The following is a 23,857-nucleotide window of genomic DNA, read 5'->3' as shown; positions in this document are numbered from 1 at the left end:
ACTGAACAAGCAGCGTTTTTAGCATCTCTTTCTCAGTCTAAGGTCATGCTCTCACCCTCTACATCATATGCCATCAATTTTCTTATTTTCCCACATTATGTTTTATTCACTCATGATGCCCTGTGTCTCACATTTCATTATCAAATCAAATCAAGACATATGCATAAAAGTCTGTCTGCACTGGTCAGTGTAATGTAGCACATATGTGTTGCGTTTTTCCGTCAGTTTTGTTCAGTCAATAGCCTGTATGCACAACTGTGCGATTGAGCCTGTATCAGGTTTCCTGTAGTTTAATGACCAATCTTGCAAGTTACGTCCAAGGGTTTTGTAAAGATTTTTGTTTCCTTTTCTTTTTTTTAATCTATGCACTTAATATGTGGTACGAGACGCTGCAAAACATGAGATTACCTCAGACATCCATCTAGCACATGTGTACATAGACCAGTAATGTAATAAAATAGTGCAGATGGTGTGCAGGAACACTTTCTGTTCTGAATGTACCCCGGACAGACTGACAAACCCAACTTGATTGTAAAACTTCTTTGGGCTGCAGTGCAGGCCCAAAGTAGCTTGTGAGTTAAAACCGTTTTGATGCTGTTTTGGAAGTTACATGAGGAATATGAAGTAGTCAAACATGCATTTCTCCTGTTGTCACTTTTTGTTTCAGTCAAACAGGCAGCCTGTCAAACTCAACCTGCTCACATGTCAGGTCAAGCCCAGCGGTGAGGACAGGAAGTGCTTCGATCTCATTTCCCGTGAGTCAAGAAGAGATTCTTGTGGGGAAACCACACAAGTGATTTGGTAGCTTTAGCTTACGATAATGTGTTTGTTTACTTTACCATACCGAATCTTGGAAGAAAATTGTCACTCATTTTTAAATAGTTGTGTAATTGTACCATTATTGTGAATTATGACTCTAATACTGTACTATCTTCTGGTGTTTAATTAGTGGAAGTCACTTCATGTGCAAACGGCTCATATTTTACTTGTCATGTTTCAGATAACCGCACATATCACTTCCAGGCTGAAGATGAGCAGGAATTTCTGATGTAAGATTTTTTTTCAACATTTTGCATCTCAAGTATGCAAACCCTCTAATCTAACTTCTCAGCAATCTGCCTCTTTCCTTTTTTATGACTAATTTTGACTACTTTTTTGGCAAATTAGTTAATAAAAAGTAATTATAGTAAGTTTATTAAGATTTTAACTCTCACCTAAATATTTTACTTCATGGGTATTGTGGAAGTATGTGAAGTGGTGTTTGCTTGTCTGAAGTTGCCATTTACTCATTGGGGTCACTGACACCACAATGATGTTTCCCAGACTCCTTTAGATGCAAACATTCTCACAAAAAGCAAAGCATGCACCATCTCATAACGTCTTTGAGTATTTTTAACTGCTGGCTTTGCTTCGTACCCACAATGCTGTGAACTCCCTGGTGTCTGTCAGAAAACTCCCTCACGGAGCCATTTAACAACCATTATATATAGGACTCTTAAAAGGCATTGATCAGAATGAGGCCTTATAACCCCTTTATATGTCATTTCTGCAGTCATTTTACCTCAGCTTTGACTGGAATCTTTTTTAATCCTTATATTATGTTTGATTTATGGGTACAACTTTTATGGAGCTGGTCAAATTGACCCACATTGGATTCAATTCAATTTCCCAAAAAACCACAAATATGCAAAACAACAAAGAATCACTTGCAAACTGTAAACTTTTAATATAAATACTTTTCACACATTTCAAAAAATAAATATCAGAACTTATGATTTATATTTATTTATTTATATAAATTAATTAATTAATTAAAGAAAAAATAAAATCATAGGTTAAATATTATTTCAGATAGATTAAAATAAAACAATTCTAAGTCTTTTTCAGTACTAAAAGGTGTGGAAAAGCTCCTTTTTACTATCACGGGGTAGTAAAAAAAAACAACACCATACCAACATAAAACCAGATTTTTTTTTTATTTTGGGTCTGTACAGTTGCCTAAAAATTGACCCGCACACATCAAAATCATAATAGAAATTATGTGTACACTTTAAAACACATCAGTGAATCCTCACTTTGCATGCATGTTCTTGACACTAAATGAGAAAAAGTCACAATATGTCAAGAAAAAAATATTTTATATTGTATTTCAGACAACTCGAAAATCAAAATGGGTCAAATAGACCTGCAACATAATACAAAAGTTAAAAGCCAAAAGCCGGTCTTTTCATTTAGCTAACAAGGGGTCATGGCATGCTTTTGTGCACAGTAATATCGCCCCATCTTTTGTAAAACAGCTTATTTAGGAATGAATGGCAAGCGGACAAACATAGGAACGGAAAGGAAAGGGTCTGAAAGAAGGGCTTAAATGTTGGTTTAGGATTTAGCTGTTGTTTTCTGAGGCGAAACGCTGTCTGGTTTGCACACTGGTATTTCGGCATCATGCGGCAGAGCATTTTAAGACCCTGCTTGTCAAGTTAGAAATAGTCCATCTTTTTGTTATGCAGCAAATCACTGTCAGTTTTGAAACAATGGACCAATCAGAGATGGAGAGGGTGGGACAAGCAACTTTGAGGGTTTACAGTAGCAACTATGTACAATCACCATGCAATAAAATTGAATTGCTTACCTAATACGTTTCTGTTATTCAAAGAAAAATGTTTTTGTGCTCTTCAGTTTATTTGGTTGTCGAATGTTTCTTCTGGTATTTTGTGTTTCTGCCTCTACAGATGGATCTCAGTGTTAACTAACAGTAAGGAGGAGGCGTTAAACATGGCCTTCAGAGGAGAGCAGGGTGGAGGAGATGATGGGCTGGAAGATCTCACTAAAGCCATAATAGACGATGTGCTACGCATGCCCGGAAATGAAGTGTGCTGTGATTGTGGGGCTCCAGGTACAGATGCTGTGTTGCACTCGTTTCTGTGAAGTGATGCCCTCAAAACTCATAAAGTGTCATCAGTTTTTAAAAAGTTGTATTTTTCTGTGAGTTTAACTGCACTGAAGCTGTACCCGCTAAATTACCCCCCCCCCCCTCTCTCTCTCTCTCTCTCTCTCTCTCTCTCTCTCTCTCTCTCAATTTATCTGTCTGTACGCCCTTCCGTCTGGCCATCCATCCTTTTATCTATCCATTTATCCCACCCTCCATCATCCATAGATAGATAGACAGACAAGATAGATAGATAGATAGATAGACAGACAGACAAGATAGATAGATAGATAGATAGATAGACAGACAAGATAGATAGATAGATAGAGATATATATAGATAGATAGATCTATCTATATCTCTGTCTATCTATCTATCTATCTATCTATCTATCTATCTATCTATCTATCTATCTATCTATCTATCTATCTATCTATCTATCTATCTATCTATCTATCTATCTATCTATCTATCTATCTATCTATCTATCTATCTCCTGTCCATCCATGTGTCTATCTATCTGTCTCTATCATCTGTCTGTCTGTCTGGGTTTCTCTGCCTCCTTTCTCTTTCTCCTCTCAGTCTCTTCTCCACGTGTGTTCTGCCAGCAATCTGTCTCTATTTTTTTTTTTAAATCCCTACTTCTGTTTCTCTCACTCCATTACCAGTGAAATGAGTCTGTCTCTCTCATGATGAAGCAGTAACTGTGAGGATCAGGCAGTCAGAATAGACGAGCGCTGTTACATCACGCTCTTATGTAATTGGCTCATGCAAGCTGTGCTGAATGTTCTGATAGGGCGACTGCTGCTCCAGGGATTGTTTGATCAGCCCTTTTCTCATTCTTTGTTTTCTCTCTCTACAAGAGGATGTGGCCCAGGAAAGGGTCATGAGGCTTTTATACTTGTTTTAAGTTGTTGTAACATAGATAAATCAATGAATAATCCATAAATCTGGAACATATGTGCTCATACATGTACATATACATGTGTTTTTTTAATACATTTTCAGGGTTATTAATGAAAATATATTTGATGCTATCCTTTTAGATGACCATCGCTACTAAATAGTGCCAGTATAAAGGGCTGTTCATACCAAGGATTATATGATTATAACGCTAACTAAAACTAACGAAAAACTAAAAAACAAAAAACAGGAGTGTGTAAGAGCAGAGTGTGAAGCTTGAATTAGCAGAGCAATAGCACAGCTGTACATAAAATATTGCATTCCACACAACATAATTGGAGGCATATCAGAGTTCAATAGAGGACAAATTGTTGTGCGCATCTCATCTATGACTGAATAATCACTGAAGCTGTCAATTGCTTCAGTTAAATACAAGGTACACAAAATAATAATCAATGAAGCGGTCTATCTACGCTGTGCAATGAATCTTTTATTGACATTGTGTTTATACTTTGTTGGTTATAATGAAAAGCTCTGCCGTTTTGAGCGGATTCTGCCCAACTAAAACACATCTGATTTGCCATTGCGTTCACACGCTCAGCAGAGATGTCTGTGATTGGCTACCAAGCTCAACACTGCAAAAACACGTTGTAAATAGAAACCTTTAACGCTCTTCACAGAGCACTTACACAAACTCTTACAGGAGCGTTTAAAAGCAGCCGGCTATCAGAGAAAATCGGGACTGCAGAAAGCAGATATCGTCACATTAAACAATCAGATCTATGACGGCCGCCAAAATATTTTCAATGCAGGAGAAACCCAGCAAACTTTTTAAAAGGTCAGGACTCATTTCCCCAGGGCCCTCTCAACTGTATAAACTTCTAACCCTGATTCTAACCCTGATATGACCTTTTGTGATTCCTTTACTCAGCCATTTGTTTAGTTTCCTTAAATCTAGGCCTATTATATTGATAACCAGTGCATTATGTGCTTAATAAACAAAGGAAACATAGGACCATGAGAACATGTGACCTTTTGTCATGTGTTCATTATGTCCCATATACAGTAAATATGGGGAACATAGGACCATGGGAACAAGGATATTAGAGCGTTGCTGTGTTCCTATGGTGGTGTAGGTGGTTTTTAGCATGTTTTAACAATGGTGTTCTGGGTGGTTGTTAAATTATCTTCCTGTTCTGTTTCTTTGGTTTTCTGGGTGGTTCTCACATTGCTATATCGCTATGCAGTAACCTATGTGTTACCAAGGTTGTTAGCAGGTTTATATATTGCTCAGTTGTTTAGGTGTTATGGGTGGTTATTTTATGCACTTGCGGTATAAAAAAATCAGATAATTTTATGCATCATTCATGTAAACACGTGAATTGTGAGATGCACGTAAAAAACAAACAAACAAAAAAACTCCCTAACACTCAAGTATAAGCTACAATAATAGTGATACCTGTGGGGAATTTTGACTGATGACTCAAACGAATCAATGTTTGAACTCCTTGAAATGAATCATTCTAGCAAACTGATTCAGTGGTTCAAACACTTAAATGCAGAACAGGAGGCTCAGCGTTCAAGTGACGCCATGACTGTAATAGTCTTATAGATCTGTGTTGAGCTGTTGTTTAGCCCCTCAGCTGAGAGTTAAACAGTCTAATCTGTGTCAAGTAACATGACTTTTAACACAGTGATTCATCTGTTTGAGCACAGGTTTTGATCAATGAATCACTCCTAAAACATGAATGAATGCATTTGATGCTGACTGAGTGTTTCAGAGAAGAACTGAATGAGAGAAATAAAGAATGAGTACATCTGGGATTTACTGAGCATGCAGAGAGTGCTGCTGAAGAAAACCTGTATCTATATTTAGCTGATGTGTGAATGCGTGTCGGTCCTCTTATCTTTGTCGCCCTGTCACTGGTTCTACACTGGAGAGGCGCTCATGGAGCCACATACACACCTGTCGTCAACACTGACACGCGAATAAATCATTTCTCATATGCTGATAACATGCCACTCTGAATTAAACTCCTACAATATTTAGAACTCCATGTTCTAGAACAGTGTTTCTCAGCTCTAGTCCTGGGGACCACCTCCCGGAATTCTTTAAATGTCTCCCTATTCAACACATTAAGAAGCTGATGAGCTGAATCAGCCATTTAAATTAGTGACTCATTTAAAACATTCTAGTAGGGTGCCAGGGTTTCCAGGTCTGTTCTAGAACATTAAATTGTGAGTTCAACGAGGACCCCTTGTGGTAAAGAATACAAATTGCACAAAAAAAAAGCAAAAAAAAAAAAAATGGTTGGTTGCTTTTGCATGCCTCCTAATTTCCCATGTTCTTTTTTTTATTTTCTCAGATCCCAAATGGTTGTCAACTAACCTCGGAATCCTGACGTGCATCGAATGTTCAGGCATTCACCGGGAGATGGGCGTTCACATCTCACGCATCCAGTCTATGGAGCTAGACAAACTGGGAACCTCTGAACTCTTGGTGTGTTTGTTGGTGGAAACATTTTCTTTTCAAACACAGTATAGATCAAACAGGGGATCCCAAGGGAGGTACTGCAGAGGGTCTGACAATTATCGCAAACTAATTTTTGTGACAAAATTAAAATATACATAAATAATAATACTTTAACCAAAGCTAAAGTTTAATGTCCCTCCTACATTAAAATGTATCAAGTAAAATGTTAATTGCATGTGCAAAATATATTACTCTACCAGGTTATCATTAACTAAAACATTCAAAAACATTTGTAAATTGAAATATACCTGTAATAAAATATAAATATTAGATGGGGAAATTATTTTAATTAGAAACTGAAATAAGTTAAATTTGAAGCACTAAAATTTCTACCTGGATATAAATGAAGACTAAAATAAATGAACTGAATATAAATGAAATGTTATAATAAAAAACAAAACTCTTATAATCTAATTAAAAATATCAATAAAACGATCATAGTATATAAATAATACTAAAATAACACTTCTGTATAAATCAATTATTATTATTTAAAAGTGTATTTCTTTATTTATTTATTTATTTATATTTTGCTATGTAAGCAGCAGCATAACCATGGGTAAATGCAATAATATATATATATATATAGACCATGTGTGTATGTGTGTGTATACATTGTATATATATACACACACACACACACACACACACACACACTTTATTACAAGCCAGATTGAAAATGCAACTCTGTTTTATATAATATCTAACACAAATTATGCTTGGTCTAAAAAGGCATATCAATTTGAATTTCATATAAAATATTTCGGGTCAGTGCACCCATGACAATGTACTTATTCCATATTGAATAGTTAAGTGAATCATGTTTATGAATTAGATATGTTGTAGTTTATTAATCTTTCATTTTGTTTTCTTCTTTTTTGCTTTCAGCTGGCCAAGAATGTGGGGAACAGTAGTTTTAATGAAATAATGGAGGGAAGTCTTCATTGCCCCTCTCCTAAACCCACTCCTGCTAGTGACATGTAAGTATGCCTGGCAAACGTGCTGAACAATGACACGCGGGGAAATGCATGAAAAAGAATAATAATTGTAAAATTTTATTTAATTGTTATAATATATTTGATGTAAATAAAATAAATTTTCAACTATTTGTTTCATGTAGTTGCAGTTTCTCAAACATTTTTGAACGTTTTGTATATTAATGTTAAATACTGTTTTCCTTTCTGCCTCTCTTATGTCGAGCTTAGGACTGTTCGTAAGGAGTTCATCAATGCTAAGTATGTAGATCATAAGTTTGCAAGAAAAACCTGCAGCTCAGCAGCAGCCAAGATGAGTGAGTTGTTTGAAGCCGTCAGGTCACATGACCTGCTAGGTCTGATCCAGGTGTATGCGGAGGGGGTGGAGCTTATGGAACCACTACCTGACGGAGGACAGGTGAGTGACAGCATCTGAGATCAAATCTATCATTAACACATAGGCACTTTTTCCATTTACTGGTTGAAAAATCAACGAAGTGGCCTCTGAAAGGATTTATTAAAGCTTGAATATGAAACATACCAAGGATTCAGGGAGCAGATAGTAACTCCACAGGAACAGAACTATGACTTGACATGATGGTGGATGACCCATTCACATCAGAGCCTTTGATGAGCACTGATTTTGATGTCTGGTGGATATTAGAAAGCAAACACTCTGGACGTGACTCGAGTCCTCTGCCTTGATGTTCTCCCAGTTTTCGGCACTGAGAGACCATTGGTTCCTTCAGATGATTACTGATAGTGCTTCTGCCTGACTCTGAGATGAACAGCTGCTCCTGAGTGGGTGCAGTCGCAAAAACATCCTCAATCTAAAATCTGGCTAGGGCATCAGCTGAGTTTTGGTTTATCTTTTGTTGAATGAACAAACATGAAGCAGTGTCCATCCATGTCAGAGACACTATCAGACATATATTTTCAGTGGATCATCGTCATCAATACATGCGGTACGACCCGTAGCAGTCTACAGTAAATAGTCTGAATATAAACACTTATAGGTGTACCGTAGTGATTCAGGATAAGACAAAAACACTGTTTGGAAAATGGATTCATGATGTACTCGCTTAATATATATATATTTTGAACACAAAAAAAGTTACAGACTGCAGCTTTAATAAAAAATACAGTAAAACAGTAATATTGTAAAATATTATTACAATTTAAATGTGATGGCAAAGCTGAATTTTCAGCAGCCATTTCCCCAGTCTTTACAGTGTCACATGATCCTTCAGAAATTATTTTAATATCCTGATTTGGTGCTCAACAAACATTTCTTTATTATTATCGATGTTGAACAGGTTTGCTGCTTAATATTCTTTTGTGGAAACCATTATACATTATTTGTGATACATTATTTGATGAATAGAAAGTTTAAAAAAATTTGAAATATAAATATTTTGTAACATTATAACGGTCTTTACTGTCACTTTTGACCAGTTTAATGCATCTTTGTTGAATAAAAGTGTTAATTATCAGTTACCAATTTTTGTCTTTAATATAACATGCACCGACAAATTGTGCTATATAGATAGATGTATATTAGGGCTGTCAAAAGATTAATCGCGATTAATCGCATCCAAAATAAAAGTTTGTATTTGCATAATATATTTGTGTGTACTGTGTATAATTATTATGTATAAATACACACACATTCATGTATATATTTAAGAAATATTTGCATTTATATACTGTATATATATTTATATAATTTATATTATATATAAATATTTTATATATAAATATAACCAATTTTTCTTAAATATATACATGATTGTGTGTTTTTTTATATATATAATTAATTATACACAGTACACGCACATATATTATATAAACACAAACTTTTATTTTGGATGCGATTAATCTTTTGACAGCCCTAATATATATATATATATATATATATATATATATATATATATATATATATATATATATATATTAGCACAATTTGTCTGTGCATGTTATATTAAAGACAAAAATTGGTAACTGATCATTAATACTTATATATATATATATATATATACACATATATATATATATATATAAACTATACATATTCATATACATATACTATACATATACATATGTATATACTTTTATATACATATATATAGTATATACAATTTTAATTAAATTTAAAAGGTGAATAAAAATGGATCATACATTTTTTTTAAACATAAATTAAATGAGCAATTTTAAATAATACATTGATAGATTTCTTTATTTGTATTTTTTTATTGGTTATACTAAAAATCCCTCATATTTTACACTATAAGACAATTATTAAGAAAGTAAAATTGGTTAACACGCTGAATGATTATTTGTGTGTGTGTGTTCTTGTATGTTATAGGAAGGAGGAGAGACTGCACTGCACTACGCCGTGAAGACAGCTGACCACACCTCTCTGCACCTGGTCGACTTCCTTGTCCAAAACAGGTATTAAATACCTGCTTATTACCACCAAATAACTGGGAGGATACACGGCTGGCCATGTTTGGATTGTCAGTTTTCTGTATTTTGCAGCGAATGACCACATTCGCTTTCTCCTCACCTTGTGTCCTCAGCTGTCAGGCAGTCACCTCTTGTTTTGTTCCATCACTGGTATCATGCAGAGCTTGATGGTTAACCAGCATGAGATCTTAATGTGTTTTTTTTCTTTGGGTGACAGGTGTTCATGTACAAGCTCTAGAACTTTTGAAGGGATTATTATGCAGATAATAGAGTAATTTAAGTTCAGCTTTGGCTCAATTTGCTCTCTGCTGTGTGGATTAAAGTTGCATAACAACATTGGAAGATCACGTCATGCCCGAGCCAGAACTATACTTGGCCCACATCCTAGTAAATAATCATAATTCGGTTTCCCTGAGAACTGGAACACTGAAACGATTCCAGATTTGCACTGAAGGTTGGTTTAAGAGAAATATGACAGCAGAAGGGAAATAAATCCAACCCAGGCAACTGGGATTGTGTTATTTCTTTGACTCACTCTGCTCCAACTCCACTTCAGGTTTTCCTTTCCCCACTCCTCACTCGCACCCTGATCACATTTTAAAGATACCCTGTCCGAGTTATCTACATTTTCAGGGGGTTATTTTAAAATGAAGTGAAATCATGTTTGTGCAATTTCCATACATTTGCAAGGGTGATTAGTTTGATGATATAATATTAAAGTAGTTCACCCAAAAATAAAAAATCAGTCATCGTTTACAAGTTGTTCTAAACCTGTTTGAGTTTCTTTGTTCTGTTAAAATAAGATATTTTGAAGAATGTTGGTAACCAAAAACAGTTGCAGGCCCCCATTGTTTTCCATATATGAAAACAAATACTATTGATGTATTATTTATTTGTTGCTAGCCATGGATTATCTCGCTTATACCATGGTCATTTTCCAGCATTGACAAGTTAAAGATGTTTGCAGCACTTCATTTGACTGGAATTAATGGTTATTTTCGGCAACTACGACTTTAAATCAGACACATAGAAAAGGTAGCATGGTAAGGTTACGTTTATTTGATTGAATTATAACATTCATTTGAATGAAGTAGCCTATCGGGATATTCTGTTGTGGATGTGTAGCCTCTCTGTTTCTCACTTTGTCTGTAGGTAAACAGAACTAGGTCATTCACTTGCTCTCTCTCCCCATGTGTGCAGTTTAGTCACTGGTGACCCAAACTCATGTAGATTATATAGGTATGAAGCAGCTCATTAAGAGTGAAAATGTTATTAATGTCGCAGCCTCAAGGAACGATTTGAATTCCAATAAAGAAAATCTGTGTGCTCAGATGATTTTGTCAACATGTTTACCATCAAAATTCTTGCAGATTGGTTTTAATACATGTTTCTTTTGCTTTATGTAGGAAGATTTCAGTTCTAACATGTACAGTGTGTTTTTTTATAGTATAATACACTCTTATATGTCAAAAGATCAAGGAAAATTTGATTCCTCATGTCTCTGTCCAGTGGGAATCTGGATAAACAGACGGAGAGAGGAAACACGGCCCTGCACTACTGCTGCATGTATGAGAAACATGAGTGCCTCAAACTACTGCTGAGAGGCAAACCAGCTACTGATATCAGTGAGTTACACATGCTGGCTTTATTTTGTTCATGTTTAATTATACTTATGTATTAATTAAAAAGCACTGTTAAATGAAATCTTTGGCAAATCTCAAAAGGAATATCCATTTTTCATACTGTACATTATAGCGATGTGATGCCTGCATTCACTTGTAGCATTTAAAATGATTGATTTTAGTGTTTTATTTTTGGTTTATTTAGACAGAATAGTCTACAACTATAATATTGGATAGGATTTTAATACCTTTGCATCACTACTTGCATATATATTTACTTAGACACTAAATACATTGTACTTTCTGAAAAAAAAATGTCAGAAAGTTTTAGAATATTTTTCCTCTCCCCAAATTTGTCACTACCGAAACACAATAGTTATTATTAACATAATTTAATAAGAAGGGTTATATTGACCTAATAATCTACCTTGTAAACATATTTTTTGCTATTTTATTAAAAAGTATTCACCGGTAAATCAATAAAAATAAATATTTAAACAATATTTCCAAGTGTAATTTATGAGATTTGTTGTATTCTGAATCCAATCTTTTTTTGTAAAAGGTATAAAGTTAATCATACTAATTTCAAAGTTAAGGACTCATTAATTTGAATATACATTGAACCAAACACTATTATAACATCTTAGTTGATAATTCAATATACTTTATTTTTGACAAAACATCCATGTTTCGATCATGACTGCACATTTTCAGTAGTGACAGTAATGTTTTGGTAGTGACCAGAGCTAATTTTAACTCGCATACTAAAATACTACTAAAACATACTAAAATACTAGTAATTTGCATAACTTTACTAAAATTTAGTCTAGAACTATAATATTGTATAGGATTTTAATATCTTTGCATCACTACTTGCATATATATTTACTTAGACACCAAATACATACAAGCTTGCGTTTCATAATGATAGTTATGTATATGGTCCGGTTAAAATGTGATTTCATGTTTCAGCCAATCAGAATGGAGAAACCGCTCTGGATGTGGCCAGACGATTGAAGATCATCCAGTGTGAGGAAGCGGTGAGTAACTTCTGGGTCAGAAGATACAATCTTTCCCATTAAACTTTTATTGGATGTTCTTCAAGATCAATAGGGGGTATTAGAGATGTGCTGAAGGCACATCTAACTTGTGTTTGTGTTTGTGTGTGTGTGTGTGTGCTTCAGCTGGTACAAGCTGCTGCGGGAAAATTTAATACTAAAGTCCACGTGGAATATGATTGGAATCTCAGACTGGAAGAGCTTGACGAGAGTGACGATGATCTGGACGACAAAGTAACGCATTACCCTTTGATCCTATCATAAAATATTCAAACTTCTCTGACTCAGAGACTGAAATATTTTCTCATTGTCTTTCATTCCCAGCCCAGTCCCATTAAGAAAGATCGTTCTCCCCGTCCGCAGAGTTTCTGTCACTCATACAGTCTCTCTCCACATGACAAGCTCTCTCTGCCTGGTTTCATTGGCCAGCGTGATAAGCAGCGCCTCTCATACACTGCCCTCACGAATCAGATGTACAGCGTTTCCACTGACTGCCCATCCTCTCCCGTCGCAGATGCCCCACCTCTGCCACCCAGGAATGCAGGCAAAGGTAACCCAGAAACACAACAGCCAATCAGATGCCACAGAACATAAAACTTGTTTTTGAGAATTCCATAATTGTATGTTAATTTCAATAATTATATTTGTATGTATACATTTATTAATCAAACTCCCAGCTTCTGTCATTTTAGTTCAGTTTTTAGTCCTAAAACTTGGAGAAAATTTTGCATTTTTTACACATGTGTTCCTTATGGAGTTTCAAATGGGTTTTTGATTAAAGAGTAAGGACTTTAGTCTGCACATTTGAAGAGACTTTCATGTTTTTTTTTTACAACATAAATTACTTTAAATCATACATTTAAATATGAATTTTGAAACCTCTGTTTTTTTTTTTTATTATGTTGCAAGCAAGTTGTTAAACAAGAAATGCAACAATTCTAAAAAGATCCTTTTGGTAGTTGTAGTCCTTAACTTGCAGTGTTATTTTAGTATTATTAAATACTGTGTTAGTATTTTTGGAATTCCAGATATGGGCCATTCTACAGAATTGGAGTTGGAAACATCACAAATATGCATAGTATGTATGCATGGATGTATGTATATGTATGCAAATTGTATGATATCTAAGGTACACATTTCTAGTAATTTTGCAGTTAATTCTCATATTGTATTTTCAGAAAGTTTTGGAATATTTTTCCTCTCCCTCAAGTGTAATTTTATGAGATTTGTTGTATTTTGAATTCAATCTTTTTTTGTAAAAGGTATAAAGTTTATAATACTAATTTCAAAGTTAAGGATTCATTAATTTGAATATACATTGAACCAAACACTATTATAACATCTTAGTTGATAATTCAATATACTTTATTTTTGACAAAACATTTCGATCATGACTGCACATTTTCAGTAGTGACAGTAATGTTTTGGTAGTGGCCAGAGCAAATTTTAACTTGCATACTAAAATACTGCTAAAACATACTAAAATACTACTAAAACATACTAAAATACTAGTAATTTGCATAACTTTACTAAAATGTAGTTTATTTTCCCCCAAATAAATGATTATGTGTTACTTTTGACACTATCAAAACAATGATGTCACAACTGAAACTTCACTGATGCTAATCAGCACATGGTTAGCTAGCACAGTTCTTAACAGTTGTACACACACATAAACTACATTTTATCGAATAACCCCCTAAAAAACAATGATGTCACAACCGAAACTTCACCACATGTTTCGGTCGTGACTCTTTCGGTTGTGTCAATTTTGATACGGCTGAGCCTAGCTCAAAAATGCTAGTTAGTACATGGTACCTAGCACAGTTCTGAACAGTTGTACGCACAAAAAAAGACTATATTTTATGGAATAATACCCCAAAAAGTTTGCTTAATTGCAGAAAAAAGGTGTTTAGTAGTGACTTTCAGACATTTGAACACATTTACCTCAACATGATGAGACCTATCTACTCACTATGTAGCCATGAGAGAGGGGAACAAAAATGTAGGGGTGTGGTTAAAATCAGTCTCAGCCAATGGACTAAACATACACTGTTTCAGTAGTGACATGAAAATGCGGGACCCATTTTTTAACATAGTTTCATGATTTACAAAGTAAATATAATATATATATATATATAGTTTTTTATTTTTTATCTAAAAGATGTTTTATAAAACAACAATGGAAATAATTTCTACAATTATTTCAGTATTATTTTCACAAGTTGAAATTTAGGATTAGAGACAACCACCTACCAATTGAAAATAACCAATAAACTATGATTATATATTAGGCTTACTGATATTTTAAATATTATTGTGGGATTCAAAAGATAATTGAATGATTTTAGTAAACATCTAAGATTTAAATACGTTTAAATGTGTTTTTTTGGTTGTGGGATAGTAGTTTGCACCAATTGTAGAATGGCATATATATATATATATATATATATATATATATATACTTTCAGTTTTCATTGTAGTTTATTCATTTTGTTATGTGCTTTTGTCCGTTTTATTGTTGTTGTTTTGTTTGTTTTATTGTTGTAATTTTAATACTTATTTCAGTTAGTTGCCATGCCAAGTTTTTCATCTAATATTTATATTTTATTTCAGCTTTAGTTGGCCAGTAGTTAGTAGCTATGTTAAGTTTTAACATTCATGAGTTATGACTGTATACTTTATGTGTTGAACAAAACATGAAAGTCTCTTCAAGTGTTTAAAATGAGGACTGGTAAAATACTCGACTGCTTGACCACAATCAAGTTATCCAGAGAGCTATTTAAATGTTTTTTTTTTATATGTCAATTATGGTACTTATAGTCTATTGAAAAGACAACAAAACTGTAACAACTGTATGCCTGTAACTGTAATATTTGTGTATATGTGTCAGGATTTTAACCTGCTTTCTGATGCTTTGCCACAGACTTTAGCTTTGTTTACTTTTCCATTAGATACTTTTGATTATGGTTTAACTTTCTGATATGACATGGTATTAACAGGCAAAACTATGTAAAATGTTATCTTGTCTTTTTCCATCTTTTCTTTTCCTCTCTCTCTCTCTCTCTCTCTCTCTCTCTCTCTCTCTCTCTCTCTCTCTCTCTCTCTCTCTCTCTCTCTCTCTCTCTTTTATTTTATTTTATCCTCTTCTCTCTTTGTCTCGTCTCACTTACAGCTCCTTCTCTGGCTTTCCTTGGCTCTCATTCCCACTATGCTACTCTGGCTAGCACTCGACCATACATCAGTGACTATCTAATTTTTTATTTGCATACACCCTTTCTGCTTATTGAATCATTTTAATGACCTCATTATTTGATCTTATGACATTTTATAACTGTGTCCGAAACTGAAGGCTGCTGCAATATGAAATGAATGTTAAGCACATTATTTATTCAAATTAATTAAGCACATAACCATTCAAAAGTTTGTAAAAGTCTATCACGGTTTGTAGAAAAAGGTTAACAGCACAATAAGTTTGCAACATTTTAGGAAATGTTTATTGTGCAGCAGATCAGTATATTAGAACGATTTCTGAAGGATCATGTGACATTTTGTTGTTTTTTACCATATTTTTTATTAAATAAATGCAGTCATGGTGAGCATAAGGGACTTACAAACTTGAAAAAATCTTACCAACCCCAAATTTTTTAATGGTATTGTACCTCCTAAAGAAACTAATTTCAGATTTTTTTTTTGGATGATCTAGAACAGGGGTGCAAAACTCAGTTCCTGGATGGCCACAGCCCTGCAGAGTTTAGCTTTAACCCTAATTAAACACACCTGATCCAGCTCATCAAGTCCTTCAGGCTCATTTGAAAACTACAGGGCCGTGTCTGAAATCACCCCCATCCCCTAAATAGGACACTATTAGAGGGGACAGCCATTTGTAGTGTCTGAAACCATTGTGGAGATTATCGAGTGCACTCATTCAATCCCATAATTCACCGCAATAACGAGTGTGCAACCAATGTACACTCAACGGCTAGCGAATACCCATAATGCACTGTGAGGGTTGGGCCAAATGAATTCCTGAGTCTCGCCAGTAGATGGCACCCGCAGCTGAATCATCCATCCATTCATTTTCCAAACCGCTGGTCCAATGTGAGTACAGGGTAACTTCATATGATGCAGGTATACATTCCTTTTGAATTGATTATTACATTGTTTAATTAAGGTTTATAGTTTCCATGACAGAGTAATACTGGAGGTGCAAGTTTGCTAAATTTCAAATGATTTTAAACAAGCACAAACCACGGAGTGTCCAAATTTGCTCACTCGTGTTCATTTACTCCTAGTAAACTATATTGTGGACTGATGCAGGGAATAGTGAATGAGGGCGATTTCGAACACAGCCCAGGTATGTGTGTTGGAGCAAACTAAACTCTGCAGGACTGTGGCCCTCCTGGAACTGAGTTCTGCAACCCTGATCTAGAGCAAATTAGACAGACAGATTGTCAAAATTAAACTTGTATATGTAATATTAATAATAACATTTATAAATGAATTTACTTGTTTCAAGACAAAATTCATTACGTTTTAAACCAACTGGACCACATATACAGAATGGTTGGATATCATAACTGGTGGTGAATGCATATGTTGCCTTCAAAACCAACTAGATATAAACATCTTAGTAGAAAGCATGTTTCACTTCTATTTCATTTGTACATGCCTTGATGCCTTTATACTTTCAAATGCAACATATTTCTGGTTTTGGACACTATAATAACTGAATCCACCATCAGGTCCAATCCAATCATTCAGTTCATCTGATTATTTTTGCTTGATATACTTTCATTTGGAGCCTTCTGATTCTGCTACAGTTTGGCTATTATATGTAAATAGGTAATTTGACTTTCCATAGTAACAACTAAAGCCCAGATTTTGCTGAAGTTGTTAACTTGATGCATTTGCTTATTTCTCACACAAATCATCTCTGACTGAGCTTTTCACTGGCTGTTGACTGTCATTTTAAAATCTATAATGTAGAAAAGAGCTCACTCGACTTTTTTTGTGGTGTCTTGATGTCCTCCTCTAACCCCCTTGATGCCCTTCTCCAACTGAAGTCACTCCTCTAGTTTCTCCACTTCCACTATAAAGCGCCTCACTTATCTGGCCTGCTTCGTTTTCAGTGACACTTGTCCTCCTGTCCTACTGGTTACCCACACCATCATTCTTTCTCTTTATTTTCTTCCCTTTCTATTTTGTCTTCCTCCTGCACCCTCCAAAGAACCCATGTTAAACGACAGTGTCCATTCTTCACCTGACATCAGTGCATGTTGTTGTTTTATGTTGTTGTTTTCCCTCCAGCCCCTCCCTCGTCAAACCTGCCCCCCTCCACCCTCGCCCCTGCCACACAGACCCCCGTTATTGGCAACTCCACTCTGTCAAAGAAGAGGCCCCCGCCCCCTCCCCCGGGACACAAACGCACGCTTTCAGACCCCCCTACCCCGCTGTCATACACCCCGTTCTGTAAAGGTGGGCTACACTTAAGCAACAACCCTAGTTGTTGGATTACTAGGGTTTCTGTATTTATTTATTTTTTTTTGGTCCAGATTTTCATTCACTCAGATCCACATGCAATGGTTTCGATCCAGTTTATTTCTATAGTCCACTTAATATATTGTAACTTTGCTAGTACATGTAAACTAATTCTCTTTAGATTATTTGTAGACTGCTTGGTTAGGGTTCCTGTTAGTGGAATGAGTTGACATGAACTTGCAATGTTACTTATAGTCATGTCTGTTGAATTAAGTCTACTTATACTCTACTCTAATGACTTATACTTGACATGCAATTGCAAAGTTACTTACATTTAGTAGAATGTCTAAAGTGGATTATCAAATTAAAGTGTTACCGATTTTTATTTTATTTTATATATATACAAGATGTTTTTTAGTAGAAACATCATTTAGTGTCTTTTAGATTATATTATTCCAGGAAATGGTCTTTTGATCAATCCTTAGTAGCTTTTAACATCGTGAACATTTGTGAATGTGTTTATTTTTGGTTTGATCTCTGCAGTATATTACCAGATCATTTGCATCCCATTCATTCTGTGGTGGCGTTACATTTTAAACTCTAGAACATTTTAGATATGAAAAAACAATATTGAGAGGACAATGTTGCCAATGAAAGGCTCAGCCTAATGACCCCATCCATAATCTTTGGACCTCTGTATTGAACCCTGCTCTAGTGATTTGCATGATGCTTAACATATTATTGGGTAAAGACAAAGAGCAAGGCATGGTAAAATAATGGTCTGGAAGATATTAATGTGTGAAAGACACGTTAAAATGCATTGCATCTTGTATATCCCCTCACATATTAATTAACTGCCAGTTGATTCACATAATTACATAATTTGAGATGTACTTGAGATGCCTTTAAGACCATTATTGAGCATGGCCTGGTGCTGTTACCTCTGCTATATCTCGTAGCACAATATAAAAAGTTTATTCAAAGTTGTGACATTTGCTGAAAAAAAAATCCTGGAGACTTTCATGTGTACACAAACTTTTATGTGGATAAACCTTTGTGTATAAAGAATGCATTTAATTGATGAAAAAGACAGTAAAGACATTTTTTTTAATGTTACAAATTTTTTTTTATATATATCTTTATTTCCATCAAATAATCCTGAGAAAAATGTATTGCAGTTTCCACAAAAATGTTTTTAACATTGATAATAAGGAAGGTTTCTTGAGCAGCAAATCACCATATTAAAAGGATCTCTGAAGGATCATGTGATGCTGAAAATTCAACTTTGCCATCAAATTGTAATACTATTTTACAATATACAGTTTTTACTGGATTTTTGGTCAATTAATGCAGCCTTGGTGACCGCAAGTCTCTTTTCAGAAACATAAAATAAAAAAAATATCTTACTGACCACAAACTTTTGAACGGCAGTGTATATCTAGTTTTACTGTGTGAAATTCCCCCTACATTTTTTTTTTCTGCTAATGTCACCTTAGGGGCTCTATAGGCTTCTTCCACTAAAATATATTTAAACTTAAACTCATCATTGCAGGAAGTGATTCAACGCCACCTCCTGTCAACAAGATGTCTCCTTTATCTAACAGATTCGAAGGCATTCCGCAACATCAAAGGTAACCCATCTTCTAACAACTTTTCTACTGTAGCAAATAAAACAATCCAAACATAACTGATTAAGAATTCAGAAAGGACAAATTTCAGCGCAAGTTTTGTAGAACGAGCTTGAACTTTAGAACTATATTTGCATTAAAAATGTCAGCAAACTTTAGACTGCATATTTATACATGGCCTTTTGTGTTTCATTTGAATATGTCCATGTAAATTTGTCATCGTGTATATGGGAATGCAAAACAGTTCTCTTTAATACATTATGGCGGATTTTACAGAGCATGCAACCCATTATCGGACATATCTTTGAGCTTTACATATGTTCCATATTTCTAGTCTCAACACCACAAAGCCCACACTTGGTCCACGGGTCCTTCCCAAACTACCTCAGAAGGGTAGGTGACATGCTTTCTGCCTGTGAATATTGCAATGGTATAACATCTGAATGTTGAAATAATTAATTTAGTCAGTCACTTTAATCATAATAATCACAATTGTATAGTTATTTGCATTCAAGTATGTATTTTCATTTAATTTAGTTTGTATTAAGCTAAGAGTGTATCTTGTTCTTTATCTTTTTCAAATAAACGTTCTATATATTTTATATAGAATTTATTAGTAAATTGAGTTATAACATTTTTCACAATAAATATTGTTTCACAGCAGCACAACAATATTCCCTTACAACTACCACTGAACACCGATGGTGATGCTGAGAAATGTCTTTAAAAGCAAAAGTGTTTTCTTGAAAGTTTTACAGATGAACACTTAGAAATACATTTTTATTCACAGAATAAATGCACTTTTAAAACTAACAAAAGTAAAAAATACAATTAAAAAAACCTACAAAGTAATATTACAAATGTCAAATTTGAACAATTTAAACATCACCATTCAAACAGTATTTTTACACTTTTTGGATACCCCTTTTCTAGTGTGCTCTGCTCAGCATCTTGTGAGGGAAATATTTCCTCATTTGTTTTCCAAAATAGTCCAAAAACTATATCAAAAGACCAAAAAATATTAGAGAAAACACATAACTAATCTGCTGACATTATCTTGTTTTTCAATAGTTGCCCTGCGTAAGATAGACACCATCCATCACCCATCTATGGACAAAACCAACCAGCCCCCTGAACCTGTGCTGTTCCAGAAGGTTCTGCAGAGTTCAGACACCCCACCGAAAGTTCCGTTAGCTGATAGATCTCCTGGAGATATACCTCCTAAACCACAGCATTCAGAATTACCCCCTAAACCAGGAGAACTACCTCCAAAGCCCCAGCTGTCCGACCTTCCCCCTAAACCCCAGCTGGGTGACCTACCGCCTAAACCTCAGCTGAAAGATCTCCCGCCCAAACCCCAACTGACAGACGTCTCCCCACCCAAACCTGTAACCACTGAGATCCTCCATAAACCTCCTCCTGGAGAAGTGGCTCCCAAGCCCCAACCCCCAGATACTCCAACAATCATCCAACAAGGTGAACTGTCACCTCAGCCGGTCCAGTCTGGTGAAGACACCAATGGAAGTCCAACATCAGCACAGGAGACACCTGTACCGTTGCCCCGGAAAATAAATCCGGTGAGGAATCCGTCTCAGAAGCTTCAGATAAGTACATGGAAGTCAGTAACAATGTGCTTTTAACAAGCGTCTTACATTTTTTTTGCAGATTAAGAGTAAAATGCGAAGGGTGAAGACCATCTATGATTGTCAGGCGGATAACGATGATGAGCTCACTTTCGTTGAGGGTGAGGTCATCATAGTAACCGGGGAAGAGGATCCGGAGTGGTGGGTAAGTGTAACCGCTCCAAATTTTCAAGTATATGCAACAAAGCATGAGACTTGAGAAGTCTTTTTCAAGTCATTCTTCATTCGAAACGTTTGGCAGACTTTCCAATATTTAGATTTAATGATTTATGAAATAGTTCCCATAGTTCATGGCTATTAAATAGTGTAAGGTTCGTTGACCACATTACCATCACATCACCAGATTTCTTCTGATCTTATTTTGGTTAAGTAAGTGAGGCACTTAATTGTATACATTAAAAGTAGTTACTAAGGCTGTGATTTTTTTTTTTGTTTATTTTTGATTTTTTTCCCAATTGTTTGTGAATTCTGAATAATTCAGTTCTAATAATAGGGGCTTTCGCACTGGAGGAACCTTTACATAGTTCCTAGAATTATTGGTGGAAGTACCGGATTTTGGCGTGTTCGTACCACAGGAATTAGAAACGATTTTAGTTGTAGGAGCTCCTTTTGGAGGAACTAAACCAGTAGAAGTAGGGTCTAAACCAGCACTATAGGAACTACCAGTGACGTTAGTGTACACTGATTGGCCAAACGCACGTGAAACACCAGTACCCACCATAAAAAAAGAAGCTATTTAAAGGGGTCATGACATGTTTTTTTTTATTTTATTATTATGTTCCCTTAGGTGCAATTATAGTATTACTATAGTTTTTTTTTTACAAAAAACTTTTAAAACGTAGTGATTTATGACCTTTTCCCACCCTGTTTATCATCCTCTGATTCAAACAGTCTGTTTTGGGGGTGTTTCCCCTTTAAGAGTTCAGTGTTAACGCCCACTGTTATGATTGGCTAACGTCAGTGCCTATGCATCAATTATTAACGCCCCCAGCTAGAACATTTGCGGATTCAGCGTATTTAAAAAGTAGTTTAAAGTTTTAAATACATTACTTACAGTTTGCGTCGTCGTTGTTGAGCCCAGAATAGTCGGCACGGACTTATCTTTGAGCAACAGTTTTCTGGCAAAGCCAGCATCATTTTGGGATTTGTTCTCAAAACAGTCATCCTTCAAATGTATAGAACAAACGCTTAAACTAACACTGCCGTGACTGGGACGTCCGCAAAAAATAAAGTGCATCCATTTTTCCCTGACGTCTGGATCTTTCGCGGCGTATTCAAAGATGTTGTTTGTCCACAGCCAGGAACAGCACATCTGCGTGGCATCGTAATTTCCCTGTACACAGACCCGCTCGCTGTCTGTCGACTGAACACTTGTGAGGCGCGCAGCGCGCGGGCGCGACAACGATACGAAATGAGCGTTGCCTTGCGCTTTAAGCGTAGTTGTCTTGCGCTGGAGGCGGTCTATATGCAAACGCTGGTACGTCACTTCGTACCGTGACGTCACTTCTTATCATGGATCCAGAACGGGCTGTATTTAGTGCTTGATTAAATAAATGATTCGTTTATAATGGGGAGGAAGTCTTAAGCTATGAAACTTGCAGGACGTTTTAATGGTACAAAGACCTCTTATATACCAAAAGATCAAGGCAAATTTGGTTTCTCATGTCATGACTCCTTTAAACAAGGATTATAGCCTATATATTTACTCCACAAACTAACTCTAGAAACATGGAAAACAGGATAGATGGACCTCTTAACCTTTACGCTGAGGAGAAAATCCAACGCAACTTTGAGGGGACCAAGCGAAACACTTGACATCAATCACAGGCATACGCTAATGCCTTTTCATATACTGTCTACTTTCTATTTATAAAACGGTTAGTTGATTCTGATTGAACGTTAAACGGTTGATTCTGATTGAACGTTAAACGGTTGATTCTGATTGAACGTTAAACGGTTGATTCTGATTGGGCAATAGCTGTGTTTTATTCACAATAAAACATGACCGCTTCACCCAACGGTTCTATGTATCATTACACAACACCCCTAGCAACCACTCTTAGCAACTTAAACACATGTTTGATCTCAGTAATATTGTTCATTGAAGCTAGAGTAGAGTATTGTGAGACATCGAGTGTATCGAGTGTACCTGCATTTACAGTAGACATGGCTTTTTTCTTCAGGTCAGTCCTATATTCATAATTAAAAATTCTGTTTGAATGTCTGCTGCGATATATTTTAACAGTTAAGGGGTTTTCCCTAGCCCTAGTCATTTGTCAGTTGCGTCTTCCTTCTCCGTGATCACAAGTTTGAGTACTTTCAATAGCCGCGTTTCCATTACAGATTTGCGCAAATGTTTTGCGCTTTTATCTAAATATCGATACAAAACTATTGCGAAATGACGGCGTTTCCATTAACCGATGTTATGCGACTAAAACGTCCTTTTTTCTCTCGCGATAAAGTCATTCTAAAAATCACGGCAGCGGACGTTGGTTTATATAATCTCACAGCCACCGCATTATTATTATTATTATTAATGGAAGGAGACGTACGTGTTATCCAAGCATTAATGGCAGGGAAAGACCCTTATATTCCAAACGAAATATAAGGAGTTTACAAATAT

The 23,857-nt window shown here is 35.4% G+C and overlaps 1 protein-coding gene across 11 annotated transcripts in view; it reads left to right on the top strand.

The window, feature by feature from the left end:
• asap1b (ArfGAP with SH3 domain, ankyrin repeat and PH domain 1b) overlaps nt 1-23,857 on the top strand; it is an 82,864-nt gene that overhangs the window by 54,610 nt on the left and 4,397 nt on the right. For 6 of the 11 annotated variants that reach the window (XM_079600908.1, XM_079600905.1, XM_079600911.1 and 3 more), the window contains 16 exons: nt 668-755; nt 1,001-1,049; nt 2,730-2,893; nt 6,196-6,329; nt 7,251-7,342; nt 7,568-7,754; nt 9,702-9,787; nt 11,312-11,427; nt 12,397-12,464; nt 12,609-12,716; nt 12,807-13,032; nt 17,793-17,960; nt 19,516-19,594; nt 19,926-19,984; nt 20,663-21,168; nt 21,257-21,379. In XM_079600908.1, the coding sequence (XP_079457034.1) occupies nt 668-755; nt 1,001-1,049; nt 2,730-2,893; nt 6,196-6,329; nt 7,251-7,342; nt 7,568-7,754; nt 9,702-9,787; nt 11,312-11,427; nt 12,397-12,464; nt 12,609-12,716; nt 12,807-13,032; nt 17,793-17,960; nt 19,516-19,594; nt 19,926-19,984; nt 20,663-21,168; nt 21,257-21,379 (2,253 nt within the window). Of the gene's footprint in view, nt 1-667; nt 756-1,000; nt 1,050-2,729; nt 2,894-6,195; nt 6,330-7,250; nt 7,343-7,567; nt 7,755-9,701; nt 9,788-11,311; nt 11,428-12,396; nt 12,465-12,608; nt 12,717-12,806; nt 13,033-15,657; nt 15,727-17,792; nt 17,961-19,515; nt 19,595-19,925; nt 19,985-20,662; nt 21,169-21,256; nt 21,380-23,857 lie in introns of all 11 variants that reach the window. The other 5 variants (XM_079600906.1, XM_079600915.1, XM_079600907.1 and 2 more) reach the window with 2 other exon arrangements.

The sequence above is a fragment of the Phoxinus phoxinus genome (assembly GCF_949152265.1).
Source record: "Phoxinus phoxinus genome assembly, chromosome: 24".
Taxonomy (NCBI): Eukaryota; Metazoa; Chordata; class Actinopteri; order Cypriniformes; family Leuciscidae; genus Phoxinus; species Phoxinus phoxinus.
Note: the sequence above shows the minus strand (reverse complement) of the source record. Positions and strands in the feature narration are given on the sequence as shown.